This window comes from Prunus avium, chromosome 4, assembly GCF_965620075.1.
Source record: "Prunus avium chromosome 4, drPruAviu1.hap1.1, whole genome shotgun sequence".
Taxonomy (NCBI): domain Eukaryota; kingdom Viridiplantae; phylum Streptophyta; class Magnoliopsida; order Rosales; family Rosaceae; genus Prunus; species Prunus avium.
Genome location: NC_142287.1, coordinates 35,416,902 through 35,433,295, shown reverse-complemented (window position 1 = coordinate 35,433,295; position 16,394 = coordinate 35,416,902). Strand labels below are relative to the sequence as shown.

Genomic DNA, 16,394 nt, shown 5'->3' with positions numbered 1-16,394 from the left:
TTATTTTCTCCAGATAAGCATGTGGACAAAAGCATAGAAACCAAGATTGTATATGTACAACCTGCTCCATTCTGAGAAATAGCTGTATGTTGTTGAAGGTTTTGCTGGAAAATGTTGGCTGTTTTTGAGAAAGCAATTGGAAAACCACCTGAGGAGCTGAGGCTTCCTTCGAATGTGTTGGAGAAGGCAAAGACCATAGAGGAAATTTTGGAGACTTTCCAATCTTCATGTCCTGAGAGCACGGTGTACTATCTTTCAAATGGGAATTTCATGGCCTTGTCCCATGCCGACGAAAGTATTCAATCACACCCAAGGTATTGATTGATATTTGATCTTCATCGTCTTTTAGTTCCATGCTTCATCGTCTCTTGCTAATATTCTTAGCCAATATTCTTCTCATCTCAGTTCTCACAAAAGCTTATTACAGGGTATTTGATTATACTAGTTGAGCTTTTCTTGCGCCAAAGCCTGCTTGCAAAAGTGAAGCTGTTGTTTTTCTATACAGTGCTCTCAGTTGTCTATTTCTGTATTTGGCAGGTCCATAGTTGTCATAGACGATGTTTTCTGCATTTTTATAGGGATTTTGGAGAACACTTGTGACCTTAGAAGGCACTACGGCCTTCCAAGACAAGCAACAGAAGCCATGGTTGTGGTTGAAGCTTATAAAGTTCTAAGAGATCGAGCACCCTACCCGCCAGATCAAGTCATCAAAGATCTGCAAGGAAAATTCGCATTTATTCTCTTTGATGCTAGATTTGGTACCCTTTTTGCAGCGAGGGTGGGTTATGCATTTCTGAAATGAACTTACAATTGAAATATATATAATTAAACCTGTCTTTGACTTTGTTCAAGACAAATTTTATTTTTGAATGTAGTCTGTCTCATTCAACACTGCCTTGGAGATCTTTACTTTTCTTGTTTGGTCAAAAACATTGCATCTCCCACAGTGCTAGAGCTAATACAGCTGCTATTCTTGTTAGGATCGAGATGGAAGTGTGGAGCTTCAGTGGGGCATGGCAGGTGATGGATCCCTAGTCTGCTCTGATGATCTCAACATCATTAGAGAGGCTTGTGGAAAATCTTTTGCACCTTTTCCTCCAGGTTAGTCCAAATTGGTGCTCTTCCATTACCCTTTAATTTCGTTTTCTTCGGCAATGCCTTATGATGATAGAATTCTGACCCAATTTGCAGTAACTAAACCCAAGTTCAATATTAAGAAGTGTTTTAAAATGGTCTAACAGGCTGCATATTTACAAGTGGAAGTGGGCTGACGAGCTTTGTTCATCCCTTACACAAGGTAAGGGCAATCACACACGAAGATGATGATGGCTATATTTGTGGAGTTACTTTTCAGGTGGATCTGTTCACCCGACTCCCCAGCATCCCGCGCACTGGCAGTGCAGGAAATTGGGCTGATCAAGCAACTGTGGTCAAGGAAGGAGAAGGAAATTGGTCTGATCAAGCAACTGTGGTCAAGGAAGGAGAATAAGGACCCTGAAATTAGCCCTGCAGCCTGCTAGTGAGAACAATCAATTGTATATGTAACTGGTGAGTCGTAAACTAGAGTGTGTAATAAAAACAGAACAAGTTACATGTGGCCTATCAGAAATGCATGCTTATTATATCATCATAAGTTTGGGGGGTTTTATTGGTACACAATAATGCTTAAACTAGATATGTTAGCTTATACAGTAGATCCTAGTCTGCCTAGTCTGATTCTGGGGCCATGGCATCCATACTGCGATCTCGTTGCCCTTCACCTTCAGCATTGCTGCTGGTTTCATCTGTGGGCATCTTCCATTGTTCATGTGTTTTCTTATTGACATGGTTGCCATTTTCTCCATGGCTGTTTCTTCCCTCCATGGGCTCATGGTCTACTTTGAGGTGGTTATTGTGGACATTGGTATCATCCATGGACTGGTCGTCATGTTGAAAGTACAAACGAACTCCTTTGCAGGTGGCAGCAGGGCAATGAATTGGTGTGCAATATAGACCAGAACCAATTTGGGCGCCATTAGTACCACCAATTCCATAGCCTGGAGTTCCATAACCTGGGATGACAAAGCCTGGACCACCGCCTTCACCACTGCCACTGCCACCACCACCACCTTGGCTGCCGCAATTACCACCGTCTTCACCACTGCCTTCACCACCGCTTTCACCACCACCAATACCACCGCCAATACCACCACCTTGGCCACCTCCAATGCAACCACCTCCCCCGCCGCCAATACCTCCTTGGCCACTGCCAATACCACCACCTACCCCACCACCTTGGCCACCACCAATACCACCACCTAGGCCACTGCCAATACCACCACCTAGTCCACCGCCAATACCACCACCTTGGCCACCACCAATACCACCACCTTGGCCACTACAAGCACCATGACCTTGGCAACCGCCGTTACCCTCACCTTCGCTACTACCACCACCTAGATTGGAAATCCCACCTTCAATACTACCTCCAATACCAAAACCTGGACCGAAACTAATACTACCTCCAATAATACCTCCACCAAGTCCTCCAATCTGTCCACCACCAAGTCCTCCTCCAATCTGTCCACCAAGCCCTCCTCCAATTTGTCCACCTAAGACAAACTTCTCTGGTTGATCAACCATTTGTTTTTCCTTGCCAGTAATAACCCTAAGAGCAGAGGTAACTCCCCAGCTAAGCAATATCAAGTAGGCTATGGAAGCCCATTTTGGTGTTGCCATCTCTAGCTATTTTCTGTTGCCTAAGCTTGTTCTGCATGTTAAAGGGCTTTTATAGTAAGGTCTGCATAGTTTGTTTCAATGAAAATGGCATAAAACTGGCAGTTGGTTGAGCAAAACAGGAAGCAAGCAAATGAATTTTCTGCATTTGGTTATGGAAACCAGGGTATCATGGTGTTTATGTGACAAGAGAATTACGCGTTGTAATTGCATCTTCCATCTCTATAAACCAAACCAAATCAAACAATTTATGGCTCTATGATGTTAATCAATATATAAATGACCCTTTAGCCCACCCATAAGTGGTCATGCATGTTTTTGCCTCTCTATTCTACTCGTCTGTTTATTTTTAATTGGGGATTTATAATAAAATTAGTTGAAGAAGTTTTGAAGATTGGTTTTGTTGAACTAATTCAAAACAAAAAACTGGGAAAGTTTCTGCATACAAGCAAGCAGAATTAAGTGTATGTGTGTGTGATGATTGAACCTTAAACAACACCCCCATTCAATTTTGTTTTCTTTACGGCATAGATTCTTATCGAAAGAAATTGAGTAACCCTATCATATATGAACAATTTTTTTGAACACCATACGATACGGTAACACAATTTGAACCTGACATGAAATTAGCGGGTTATTGTTGATTATTAATACTTGATATCAACCCTAAAATGATACAATTTGTTGGCATGAGTAATAAAATGATCGGTTAGTGTCAAAACCATTAATTCAACATGTGACTAACTTATTTAACTAGCATTACATGAAGAAGAAAAAAATTTAGTTCTTAATGTATATTGTTTTCCTTCATTTCTCGATTTGGTATTGTGTATCAACTTAGATACGAAAAATTAATATGCGTACCAATTTATTTTAGATACGCTTGACTCTCGTCATTGATGAATGTGAATCATCATGTATGCTCTCTAGTATTACGTAATTAGTCCCAAATTAAAGTTTCCAAGTAATCTGTAAAACTACCTTATAAGGGAATTATGTTTATTTGAGGGACATTCTTTCTTGAGGACCTATTCCTTTTTAGTGCTTCAACGATCCGATGATATAAAGTGCGGCCACATTGCTCTAATCGACTGGTCTAATCCGTCGGCTATCAACATCACCCACCATTATACATTTTCAATCACTCGGAGGCCCAAAAATTCAGAGTCCTTTTGCAAGAACTTCCTTCGGAAGGAACGTGCTTTGGAAGGAAGAAAGCCGAATCAGAGTTGGACTGTGCCAATAAGCAATAGCGAAGGCGCCAAAAGCATGTTGCCTACTTTTCTTGCTTTGTTTTTGTTTTAGTTTACTTTTATCTTCTTTTTATTTATATATAACTCAAAATCATTCCTCCGTCCACTCGCACTCATAACTCATTCATGAGTTAATTCCTCACAGAATCCTCACCATCTGTGTCTCGAAAAAGTCATTCTTTGATTTTCGTATTGAGATTTTTCAAAATCAGTCGATTCAATTCATTGCTGCTGTTCAAGTACTCTTTGAAAAGCCAGCGTCTTAGGGTGGCAAAAGCCGCAACCTTTAACCTCCCATTGCACATCACCGAAACGACGACTCGAAGTGAGTTCGCGTGAATTTGTGGCTGGTGTTGAAGTGGGTTTGATTGCATTCCTAATTCAGACCTAGAATTTGTTTGGGAAATCGGCTTTTTGCTCAGTTTCAGTGTCAGTGTCTTTCCCTGAATTCAAAATCTAATTTGTTATTGATTGAATTGTGAGAATGGAGGCCTCTGGTTTGAATGGGGCGTCAAATTTTGATGATGAGAAGGCGTTGAAGGGTTTGCTTGAGGCGTTTGGTGCTGCGTTTTCTCTTGATCAAATAGCTTCTGCTTTTTGCAAGGCTGGGAAGAATGCTGACGATGCTGCTGAAGCTCTGGCTATGTCTACACCTAATGGTGAGGCAAAGCCAAGGGGTGAAGAAGAATCTTCACGATTATCTCTCGATAATAGCTCTAAGAAGCCATATCAATATCAAGCAAATGGGAATTCCAGGGCTTCAAAGCCCAAATATCGTCCTGTTTCAGGGGGCAGTGTTTCAAGCATTATTGGGAAACAATATGTGAAGAAAACACCATCAGCAAATGGGTCTTGTAATGCAACCAAACCCTTGAAGCTGGACTCTGAGGTGTTGCCAATGTCGGAAATTTGGCTGGAAAAGGCTGAGTCTAATTCTTCAAGGGATGATGGTCTCCACCAGGATATGGAAGATTTTCTATTCACTATGCTTGGAGATGGATTCAAGCTAGAAAGAGAGAGGATTCGAGAAGTTCTTGGTAAAGTGCTCTTTGTGTTCCATTTCAAATATTTGCTATTTGTCTTGTCATTTGATTTATAAGTCTGCATGAACTATCAATATGTATCACTTTGGCATGATTGTGGAAACTGTCAAGGCTGATTTGAATCTGCTCTAGCATCAAACAGATTTATTAGTTATGCCTAGATGCCTTCAGGCCGCAAACTAGAAGGATTGTGCACACTCATGGTTATGGGAGTTATAAGTGCAGAGTCGGAAGTAAGAAACTTGAAGAGCAGAGGAGAAGAGTGAGTTGGTTGAGAAGGAAGATGAGAGTAAAAGTAGGAACATGAACAAATGGGGGTAGTGTATATTTATGCCAACATTCATAATTCTAGTTAGGTATATGGACATTTCATATATGTCCAACAACAAAGCCAGTTTCTTTAATAATAAATTTTGGAAAAAAGAATAAAATTTGCTTCATAAACGAGCTTCCTGCTAATTGCTTGACTAACGGAAAGAAGACTTGATGATTGGATTGACATTTTTAGTTTTGACTTCTGAGGCACAACAAATTGGGTTTTGAAATTTTTTATTGCAAACTGTTTTATGGCTGTGGATAGTTTGATTTCCATTTTAAGTTTGATTGATGTTAATGTGTGAAAACTAATTTGTTGCGGTGTTATTTGGAATCTGCAGATAGTTGCGGATATGATATGGAAAAGGTACACTACATTTATCATAGCTTCTCCCTTTCCTCCAATTGATGTCATTTTATCTTGTCAAAAGTTGGGGTGTTTTCACAGCCTCTAAATAAGAAAAGTTTATCTTTACTTCTGGAAACTTCAAAGGCAGTTTCTTGACAGATTTGTGGCTTTTTTCCCAACATTGTTTTCTTTATCTTTTTACTATACATTGTATGCACAAAATAATTTCCCCATTTTTTCTGATATTATACAATTATTTTCTCATATGCTAGACATTGGAAATATATACATTGAGTCCTTCAAAGCAATAACTTTCATTTTTTTTTCAAATACCATTCAGAGCATGGAAAAGCTGATTAATTTGCCGGCCTCAACTTCTGACAAAAGGAATGGACTCGTCACTAGATCCAGTGATAAGGTTAGTAACACTTCCAAGCATTTAAGAACATAGCCCCAAACAAGATTTTATGTGTTTTCTGATGCATCAATGATGTACACTCCAATCTTCTTGGAAAAAGCTATTCATTTATATTACTATAATGTAAATAAGCTTTTGGGTCTCTTAACTGCATGTAAGGAGATAAATATGAAGAGATGTCACACTTATTTAAGTGCATAAATTAATTTCGAGGATGCACTCATGCAGTTTTCTATAGTTCTTGTAATTGATATTTGACAGTAAAGGTGTCTTGTTGTGTGAGAATTTTGGGGGAGGAGGGGACCTTGTTACAGTATACATGTCATTTAAATTTAAACTATAATAAGATCTAGTCTTCCCCATCCACTTATTTGAGGATATTGTTGTCCAGTCTGCAGGTTTGTATAGGAAATCTGAAGTATCTTCTGAGAGAAAGTGCATAAATTCCTCTGAAGGGTATGTTTCTTTCATCACTTTTGTTATAGTTCCAAGTGTAATGTATTTATGTTTCTTATTTTGAAGAGGGGAATGGGAAAGAGGGGGGTGTTTAGGAAATATTCTGCTGTTAGGACTTTCTCTGTTGGTGCCTGTTAGCTAATCTCATCAATCAGTCTTACTTGTCTATACTCATCTTCATGTAGTAGTGGAGATAAGGCTTCAAATACAAATGGCGTGGACTTTACGGGACAAAAAAAGGAGAGAAGTGATCTCCAGAAGGAAGTTCTGGCTGCTTTGTTCAGTGCTTCTGAGAGATCCGAGGAGAGACCTGAGGAGCTACCAAGAAGAACAATAAAGGCAAAAAATAGATATGGAGCATATGGACAATTAGTGGTTGAACCTCCAAATGATTTCATTTCAGAGTGCAAATCAGCTGTTGTGTATCAACAGCATCCTAAGGAGGATGGTATGCAACCTTGTCTATATGGGGGAAACTTCATTTCCCTTGTTTTTTTTAGGAGAGCAATGTTGGGATCAGTTTGTATGGTAAATGGTAAACTGCTCTCAGGAATTTATTCATTTCCCATGAAATCCAGATTTATACTAAAGATAGACCTATTAAAGCACTAGCTAATTTTGATGTGTGGTTGCTTGTGATTTATCTGTCAATTTCGTGTTTATGTTTGTATTTTCTTTCATAGTGTGCTAAATTGCAGATGCAGATGACGAAGATAACTACCAGGTTCTTCGTAAAGCTGTGAAGGAGTATCGGACTACGATGAAGGAATATTTCCAGGCTGTATGTGGCTTTTTAGGGTTTAGTATTTTATTTGCAATTATTTGATCTATAAAACGCGTAGAGTAGTTTCTCTTAGCAGCCTTAAAATTTCACACATGGAGTAAGGATATCAATTTTCTTTGCCAGGCTGTAGAGGCATTTTCTAAGGAGGATCATGATCGAGCAAACAAACTTCTAGAACAAGTAAGGCTTACTTGCTGTCATGAAGTGATTGGATATGAATTAGCATCTTATGACTATATTGGAAATAGCTTTTCTTAAACACACTCTTCAGTTGGATAAAATGAAATACATGCTTCAAAAATTGAACAAGGGGCAGTTTCACTTCATGCAGATACCAAGCCGGACTTGATCATGTATCTAAGCTAAAAATATAAGATATCAAATTTTCAAGTGTAGAATTCACCTTATTAGTTTTTTTATTTTTTTTTATTTATGAATTCTATTGTAATGTGGCAGGGAAAATTTTTCCAAGAAAAGGCACGCGAAGCGGATGAAGAGTCAAATGAAATGATTCTTAGAACAAGGTTAGCATCCTTTTCGTTGAAATTTTGTGGTGTATGTTTCAACTCTCTGTGGGCATTGGTTAATGATGGTGTATAGGATCCCACAATGTTAATGTTTTTTCTTTTATTCTGTGTTCCTCATCAGAAACGTTGAGACACAAGGTGAAATAGTGCTTGACTTGCATGAACGCAGTGCCAAGGAGGCGATACGTCTTTTGAAGTGTCAAATTTCTTCATTTTCTGGAATCTCATGTAAGTAAACGTTCTCATGTTCCTAGTTATTCTTTGAACTTGTTTTCTTGTTAATTGGAATTATTTGTTGGCTTCTCGTTAGCAATCAAGTGTCTTAAGGTCATCATTGATACACAAGAGGAAGAGATCTCAAAAGGATCTCGTAGACGAGTATTGGTAAGACTGCTTCATAATTACTTGCTGCATCTGTTTGAACAATGCTTCATACTTGGCTTATCCTTTTTTCCATTTACACAGGTTTTGAAGCTACTGCAGGAAGAATCGATTAAGTGGACTGAAGGGGAAAAGGCCGGAACAATACTAATCCAATTAGACAGTATTAATCGGAAACTTTTAACTTTCATTAAAAAGTAAAGAAACCAAGTTGTTTCTCAAAGAGTGGTGCTCACAGAATTGAGATAATTAATTTATGAATGAACAATCAAATTGTTGGTTAGAATACACAATTGAAAGGTTGCGCAAGAGAAAGTAATGTGATTTTGATTTTGAAAGAAGAGTGAAAGCTTTTCCTTTTCGGCCCCTTGTAAGAGTGAACGTCTGTTGTTTTTTGATTTGCAATGTCGTGACTTCTTTAATATTATGATATTGCAGCTTTTGTTTGAAATGTTGGTTGATCATCATTTATCTTTTATAAATTTATACTCTTTTTGGGTTTGAGCTTATATTATTGTCATTCGGTTTGTGTTGTTTTATCAGAACGTCTGACATGTTGTATTGTTGGATTGTGAGACCACAAATGATAAAGATACAGATAAATTCACCCAATGAAACGTTTGCCTAAGAAACGTTTGTTTTTCACAATGTCTATTTCCAACCTCTCTCTAAATCAGTCGTACAAATTTGATGCAATTCATAAAATCAGGCCCACTGTTTTAGGAGCCCAAATCCCAGTTGAAACAACTATCAAACCCAGAAGACTACAATACCCCTATGCCCAACTTTAATTCACCAATCAATATCGTGAGGTAGGACCCACTAGCTAGATCCCACGATAGATGAATCAATCGCAGAAAGAAATCGACGACGAGAGATGTTATGCCAATTTACGGACTTAAGGAGCCAATTTGCTTTTTTATTTTATTTTTATATTTGATATGTAAAGTCTTCTTTTAAGGAATATATTTTTTAACAATAAAAATAAAAAAGTAACGAAAGTTTTATATAAAAACTTCAAATCAGATAGCACAATTAAGTACCCACTACGTTATTTTAACTTTTTTAATATTAAAATTTAATTTATTAGTTTTTTCTTATTAATTAAGCTATCTTGTTTTACAAGTCTAATTAATAAAGGATATTTCTTTTAGTCAGTCCCGATCTCTTGGACTACATGGGTTCAAGACATTTGTGGACACTCACCGTTGGACGTAAATTCAACGGTTCACTCACTCTTGTACTCTTTTTAAGAAACTTTTTTGAACCATTGAATTTACATTCAACGATAAGTGACCACAATCTCTTGGACCACAAGAGTCCAAGAGATTGTCTTTTATTTCTTTGTCTCCATCTTTGTCTCTCTCTCTGTGTCATGCTTTTAGGGTTTAGAATTTAGATGACTTGTTATCTATGGGTGGATCAGCGAAGGATATGCAATCCAAGGTGGAGCTTGATAGCGTTGTGTGGCCCTCAAATTCGAAGCACATGGACGAGGTCTTTGCCCACTTTTCATCTCTAATTGGGTTTTTTATGGTGTTTGTGCGTGCGTGTGTGTGTGTTGGTGTTTTGTTTTTAATCTCCAATTGCTGAAAAATATTGTAGGTTGAAGCTGAAGAACAGCCTGGGTCTTTTTCGGTTTCTGATGTGCCGTACTCTGCCTTTGTGAAGGTATTCTTATTGGGTATAATATATACATGTTTGCTTGGTTATTTGATGCTGACTGGTTTTGAGTAAGCATGCTTAAGTTGTTGGATGTGATAATATATTGTTTTCACTTTTCAACAAAGTTCTGCATTTAAATAATCAGTTTCTGTGAATATGGGGTATTTAGTTTGAAATTGAGTTTTGGGGTTTACTGATTGATGACAATAGTTGCATTATGATTGTTTTTAATGAGATATAATTATTAATAGCCTCAGGCTATAATGTGATTATGGTTATGGACTAGGATATGTATATCAGATATTTAAAAAGAAGCCTTATGTTATAACATGAATCTTTATCAATTCGAACGACTATCCAACCCCAAAAGAATTTTATATGGTGGTTTTCTTTGTTATACTGCAACCTTAGGTGTTTATAAATCATGTGCTCAAGCCTGGGATTGTTGAGTTTTTTTTCACAGGATTTATGATCATTAATCAATAGTTTGGACGATGAACTAGAAACTTAGGTGTCCAGTGAAAATATAATGCTTACTTTGATCGCAAAACTGGAAATGCGTGCAAGTATGAATTGAGTGATGATTGGAAAAAGAACTTTTTTGTTGATACACTTTTGTAACTAATTTCGTTGTTGGCTTGGGTTCTACAATTGTTCTGTATCTTGTTCTTCTCTTGGTCATTTTTTGTTTGTGTTTTCTTTTGTCAGGATGGAAAGGTCGCAGATTCATCTAGTTTGGCCAATGAAGTTGCTGGGTCAGTTAAGGCTGGAGAACCTACTGCTCCTGCACCTACCAACCTTGAGATAGTCCAAGAGTTAGCAAAAGTAAGTGGATCTTCCGAGGAGCAAATTCAAGCTCAAACTGGCCTTGATGATGCCATGAAAAGGCGACTGCAGAAGTTGATTGACTCTAATCGAGTGATGCTTTTCATGAAAGGAACCCCTGAGGAGCCCAAATGTAAATTTAGTAGAATGGCTGTTAAACTTTTGAAGAAGTATGAGGTTGAATTTGGAAGTTTTGATGTTCTTTCAGACAATGAAGTCATGGTGGGGATACAAAAGTATTCTAACTGGCCATATTTACCACATATCTACTTCGATGGGAGGGCTCGTGGTTTCTATCACATAACAACCTTCATGAAAGGTTTCGCAAGTGATAGCGATGATGAATTTGCATAGATTACACAATAGAAAAGTTGCGCAAGATCGAGCATTGAACTTTTGCGAAATGTGATTTTGATTTTGATAGAAGAAAAGATATTGAGGCATTTGTAATGATTGATTTTTAAGGTGTTTATTTGCGTGGCTAAATTATGTTACTTTTGTGGTTTACCTTTCTTTTGTTTTTTAAGGGTGTCTCAATGAAAGCATGTTGCTTATTTTTGGTTGTTTGTTTTTGTTTTTGTAGTTTACGTTATCTTCATGTTGAGGTTTTTCAAAATCAGTCAATTCAATTCATTCCTAAATGACGAATGGGTCTTGTAATGGGAATAGCAGTTCAGTTCAATTCAATTCAATTCTTATTTAACTGATCCAGCTTGTTATAAACAGAAACAGGCAACATAGCAGTTTGCATAGAATATATAGGAATAGAAAAGGTGTTATTTAAGTTTTTCAATGATGTTAATGTGTGAAAACTAATCCGGGTTTATTTGGAATCTGCAGATAGTTGCGGATATGATATAGAAAAGGTACACCACATTTTTCAAAACTTGTCCCTTTCCACCAATTGATGTCATTTCATCTTGTCAAAAGTTGTGGTGTTTTCACAGCCTCTACGTAAGAAAAGTTTTATCTTTTACTTCTGGAAACCTCAAAGGCAGTTTGTTTTCCTTTTGTTTTTACTGCACATTGTATATGCACATAATAATTTCCCCATTTTTTCTGATACTATACAATTATTTTCTCATATGCTAGACATTGGAAAGATATACATACATAGAGTACTCCAAAGCAATAACTTTCATTTTAATACCATTCAGAGCATGGAAAATTAAGCTGATTAATTTGCCAGCACCAACTTCAGATAAAAGGAACGAACTTGTCAGTAGATCCAGCGATAAGGTTAGTAACACTTCCAAGCATTTAAGAAGTTAGCCCCAAGCAGGATTTTTATGTGTTTTCTGATGCATCAATCTTTTTGGAAAAGCTATTCAATTATATTTCTATAATGTAAATAAGCTTTTGGGTCTCTTAACTGCATATAAGGAGATAAATATGATGTCACACTTATTTTAAGTGCATAAATTAATTTCGAGTATGCACCTTGTCATCGATATTTGACAGTAAACGCGTCTTATTGGTTTGTGAGAACTTTGGGGGAGAAGGGGACCTTGTTACAGTATACATGTCACTGAAATTTAAACTAGATATAGTCTTTGAAATTTGTCCAGCATGGCGTAGTAAATGCCACTATAGTATTTACCTTCCCTATCCATCTCATTTGAGGAGATTGTTGTCCAGTCTGCAGGTTTGTATCGGAAATCTGAAGTATCTTCTTAGAGAAAGTGCATAAACTCCTCTGATATGGGTGTGTTTCTTTCATATCTTTTGTTATAGTTCCAAGTGTAACGTGTTTATGTTTCTTATTTTGAAGAGGGGAAGGGGTAAGAGGACGAGGGTGTTTGGGAAATATTCTGCTGTTAGGACTTTCTCTGTGGTGTCCGTTAGCTAATCGATCCCATCAATCAGTCTGACTTGTCTACACTCGTCTTCATGAGGTAACAGAGATAAGGGTTCAAATACAAATGGAGTGGAATTTACGGAACAGAAAAAAGAGACGAGTGATCTCCAGAAGGAAGTTCTGGCTGCTTTGTTCAGTGCTGATGAGAGACCTGAGGAGCTACCAAGAAGAAGAATAAAGGCAACGAATACATATGGAGCATACGGACAACTAGTGGTGGAACCTCCAAATGATTTCATTTCAGCTGTTGTGTATCAACAGCATCCTAAGGAGGATGGTATGCAACTTTGTCTATATATAGGGGAAAACTTCATTTCCCTTGTTATTTTTTGGAGGGGAGTGTTGGGATCGGTTTGAATGGTGAATGGTAAACTTCTCTTAGGAATTTATTCACTTCCCATGAAATCCAGATTTATCGTAAAGATAGACCTACTAAGGCACTAGCTAATTTGATGTGTGGTTGCCCGTGATTTATCCGTCTATTTCATGTATATGTTTGTATTTTCCTTCATAATAAAGTGTGCTAGAGTTGCAGATGCAGATGTGATGAAGATAACTACCAGGTTCTTTGTAAATCTGTTAAGGATGTATCGAACTACGTACGATGAAGGAATATTTCCAGGCAATGCTTGCATAGAACACAGAACACCACTATACATCGATCATAAATACAATGTATTAGAAACTAGAGGAAGCCGTGTATAAACTCAATATCTTTTTCCGAAAAAGAAAAGTCATTTTAGGGTTTAGGGTAAATATTACCTTCGATATTTTAATTCGAACCTATGATGGTGACATAACAATGGTCATTCACGCCTAGTTGCCTAGCAAGTCTTTCAATCAAAATACAGTATACTAGCCCCCATAAGAGAAGAACAAAATGTTGAGATAAAAACCACCTTTTACTTCAGACATTTTCTAAATAAATGGATTCTCACATCTTCAAGCATAAGAATATAATAGACTATGTCTTGCAAATTGCAATTCATTTACGATAAAAACAACTCACCATGTAGATATCAAAATGATAGAATGCATGGCATTTATGACAAAAACGACTTTAAAAAGCACTATTCTCTCCTTTGCTTTAACTCTAAATTACGATTAAATCTCCATTCTCTATCCTTCCAAAGGGAAGATCTCGACAGAAAAACAACCAGTATAAGGATCGCAAGTAAAACCATTATTCCTATTGCATTTCGGGCACTCAAAAGTAAAGTGTTCACCTTCCTTCCTACATATTAAACACTCCTTGAGAATTGCACATCCTAGGCTTGTGCCACAATCAGCACAACGTGAGTCTCTAAAGAGGCAGCCACATACACGACATGCAACCACACAACGCTCGCCAACAATTGCATCCTCTGGGACTTTATACCTATAAGAGCATATTTCCGTAGGGTGCTCATCCACCTTTAAACAATACTGACATTCACCTGTGTGCAATTTGTAGATCCATTGTTAAATACAACGAAAGCAATACAAATAATCATTTTTTAAAGACAACGAATGAATGAAGATATGTTAAAACCCAAAAATCAGTATTGTGAGCACATTACATAGAATAACAACAAATACATAGATATAATGTAATTAGAAAAGCTGCATGCACTTTTTTTTCTTCTTTTTTTTTTGTCCCTAAAATCAAAAGCTTACCAAGAAGATTAGGAGGGAGGAGAGAGGACGCTATCACTTACAAATAATATAGTTAGACTATCGCTTGTATTAAAAAAAATCAAAAATCAAAAATCAAAAGCATACCAATATAACGTTTTCTTTCATCCTTTGATTCTTTAGTCGCTGATTCTTTAGCCTTTGATTCATCAGACTTGCCTCCTGTTTCCATGCAATTACATTGTTAAACACAAAAAGAAAAAAGAAGGAAAAGGGTGACGATGTCAAAGAAGTTAGAAGGAGTGACATCTATGATCCCATCAACAAATAACTATTATTAAATATCGATTATACATCATGCAAACACCAAAATAACTTGGCTGGAGAAGTCGTCTTTTTAACATGTGAGCTATTTTCAACAGGACAAAGAATAACAACAAATGCATAGATATTATGTCATAAAATAGAGAACCTCTTGTCTCTAAAATAGAGAGCATACCAATAGAATTAGGGCTAGAATATCGCTTGTATTGACACAAAAAAAAATAACAAAAGCATACCTCTATGACTAGGAGGGCCCCTGAACACATGAAAATAAGTACGAAGTTCTTCTTCCGTTAGTTCTGTTATGTCTATAGTCCATGGTTCAGTCTCTGGTTCTTTAGAGTTGTTATCTGTTTGCATGAAATTACATTGTTAAAGACCAAAAAAAAAGGAGAAAAGTTAGAAGGAATGACATCTATGATCCCATCAACAAATAGCCATATTATTAAATATCAGCTTTCCATCAGACACACACCATAATAACTTTGCTGGAAAAATCATCTTTCAAAATTGATTCAAATTGGCATAATATATATCCTCTAATTACAGCAACAAAAATAAAATAAAAACGACACTTTCTCTTTTCCAAAGAATCAAATTTCATATAATCTCCACAAACCCTAAAACAAAACAAAAAAACAAAAAATCAATAGCATACAGGACATAAGGAAGTACATAACAATATTACAGAGTGGAGGCTCACTGGACCCTTCCGTCCCTGCTACTAGATAGACCAAAAATTAAATATTTTCAATGTAAAAAGATAAATTTTCATACAGAAAAGTTGTGGCATAAAATTTAAAGCCGAGGTAATTAAATTGCAGATAGTCTTGGTCCTTGAATTAAAATAAAAAAGAAAAGCATGTATACATACCGATTATTGGCGTATCGCAATTGAGGGGAACCATAGCTGGCGAGAAAAGGTCTTTTCCACCGCCCTCCTTATCGAACACCTCCGTCTGGGAATCCAATTTCAGGCACTCCGAAGATGAAACTTTGTCCATGGCTGTGTAGAGTTTGGTGTTTGGCTTTGCGCTTGTGTGAGAAAAAAACGACGGCCGGTTTGGATTTGGGTTTATGGTGAATTGTGAGAGGAGAAAGAATGCGTTTCTTACTTACATGTTATATAGGTGGTTTGGCTTGATTGAATTATGACCATATATTAATCAATATTATTTTTTCCATTTCAGTCTTGATTAAATAATAAATTATTATTAAAAACTAGAGCAGGAATATTTTGGTGATTTTGAGTCCCAAATAAAGGAAGTTAATTAATGTGGTTTTTCCTTTTCCTTTTCTTTTCAAGTTTGTGAGTCTTGTTTGTGACTCTTGCATATATACTTCCAATCCAATCACATTCCCCTCTGTATGATGTTACATGAAGCTCTTATTAATTAGTCTCACGATTTTGTTATGGACATAGGCCAATGGCACATAGTAATCAAGTGCAAATACATACACAATATCAGTTTGGGACTTGCCTATAAACCATTCATAAAATTTATATCATCAATATTTCTTGGTTATCAATACAATAAGGACTATTGTTTCCACACTTTTTAACGTTCTAAATATTTCAATTCTTACTTGGAGCATATCCTGATACACATTGATTGATTAAAGTTTTTCAATTTTGAGTCTACCAGTAAACTGTACATTTTCATATTAATTTTGTTAATTGCTTATGTCATGTATTTTCATATCCCACTTCAGGCAAATAAAGAGTAAACAGAAAATTTAAAAAGCCATGGTTTCTGCTCCTCACACTTGAATGTTCACGTATTTTCATATGCTATGCTCTTGCACCCGCTGCTAGTAGGCTACAAATTTAAGAAAAATTAGGTATTAGACATAACAATCCATACTA

General features: G+C 36.7%; 4 protein-coding genes across 5 annotated transcripts; 3 read left to right on the top strand and 1 right to left on the bottom strand.

Moving 5' to 3' along the window:
• The first annotated feature begins 10 nt into the window (after positions 1-10).
• On the top strand, positions 11-1,627 carry LOC110766806 (stem-specific protein TSJT1-like). The gene is made up of 4 exons (XM_021970191.2): positions 11-314; positions 538-778; positions 981-1,101; positions 1,242-1,627. Exons 1-4 carry the CDS (start codon positions 112-114, stop codon positions 1,487-1,489), a joined length of 813 nt encoding a protein of 270 aa, XP_021825883.2. The 5' UTR covers positions 11-111; the 3' UTR covers positions 1,490-1,627.
• Positions 1,628-3,772: 2,145 nt separating this feature from the next.
• LOC110766819 (putative nuclear RNA export factor SDE5) lies at positions 3,773-8,692 on the top strand. 2 transcript variants are annotated; one of them, XM_021970208.2, is made up of 11 exons: positions 3,773-5,005; positions 5,668-5,693; positions 6,016-6,093; positions 6,485-6,549; positions 6,738-6,997; positions 7,248-7,330; positions 7,457-7,513; positions 7,790-7,857; positions 7,982-8,088; positions 8,171-8,244; positions 8,326-8,692. In XM_021970208.2, the coding sequence occupies exons 1-11, from the start codon at positions 4,453-4,455 to the stop codon at positions 8,440-8,442; spliced, it is 1,488 nt and encodes a 495-aa protein (XP_021825900.2). In that variant the 5' UTR covers positions 3,773-4,452; the 3' UTR covers positions 8,443-8,692. The 2 variants fall into 2 exon arrangements, with proteins under 2 accessions (XP_021825900.2, XP_021825899.2); XM_021970207.2 differs by having other exon boundaries at positions 3,777-5,005; positions 6,735-6,997.
• Positions 8,693-9,547: 855 nt separating this feature from the next.
• Positions 9,548-11,263, top strand: LOC110766793 (monothiol glutaredoxin-S17-like). The gene is made up of 3 exons (XM_021970171.2): positions 9,548-9,738; positions 9,847-9,912; positions 10,615-11,263. The coding sequence occupies exons 1-3, from the start codon at positions 9,655-9,657 to the stop codon at positions 11,083-11,085; spliced, it is 621 nt and encodes a 206-aa protein (XP_021825863.2). The 5' UTR covers positions 9,548-9,654; the 3' UTR covers positions 11,086-11,263.
• A 2,209-nt stretch (positions 11,264-13,472) lies between these two features.
• On the bottom strand, positions 13,473-15,636 carry LOC110766792 (uncharacterized). The gene is made up of 4 exons (XM_021970170.2): positions 15,402-15,636; positions 14,764-14,877; positions 14,351-14,425; positions 13,473-14,025 (listed from the first exon to the last, which is right to left on the bottom strand). The coding sequence occupies exons 1-4, from the start codon at positions 15,529-15,531 to the stop codon at positions 13,709-13,711; spliced, it is 636 nt and encodes a 211-aa protein (XP_021825862.1). The 5' UTR covers positions 15,532-15,636; the 3' UTR covers positions 13,473-13,708.
• Between the last annotated feature and the right edge of the window lie 758 nt (positions 15,637-16,394).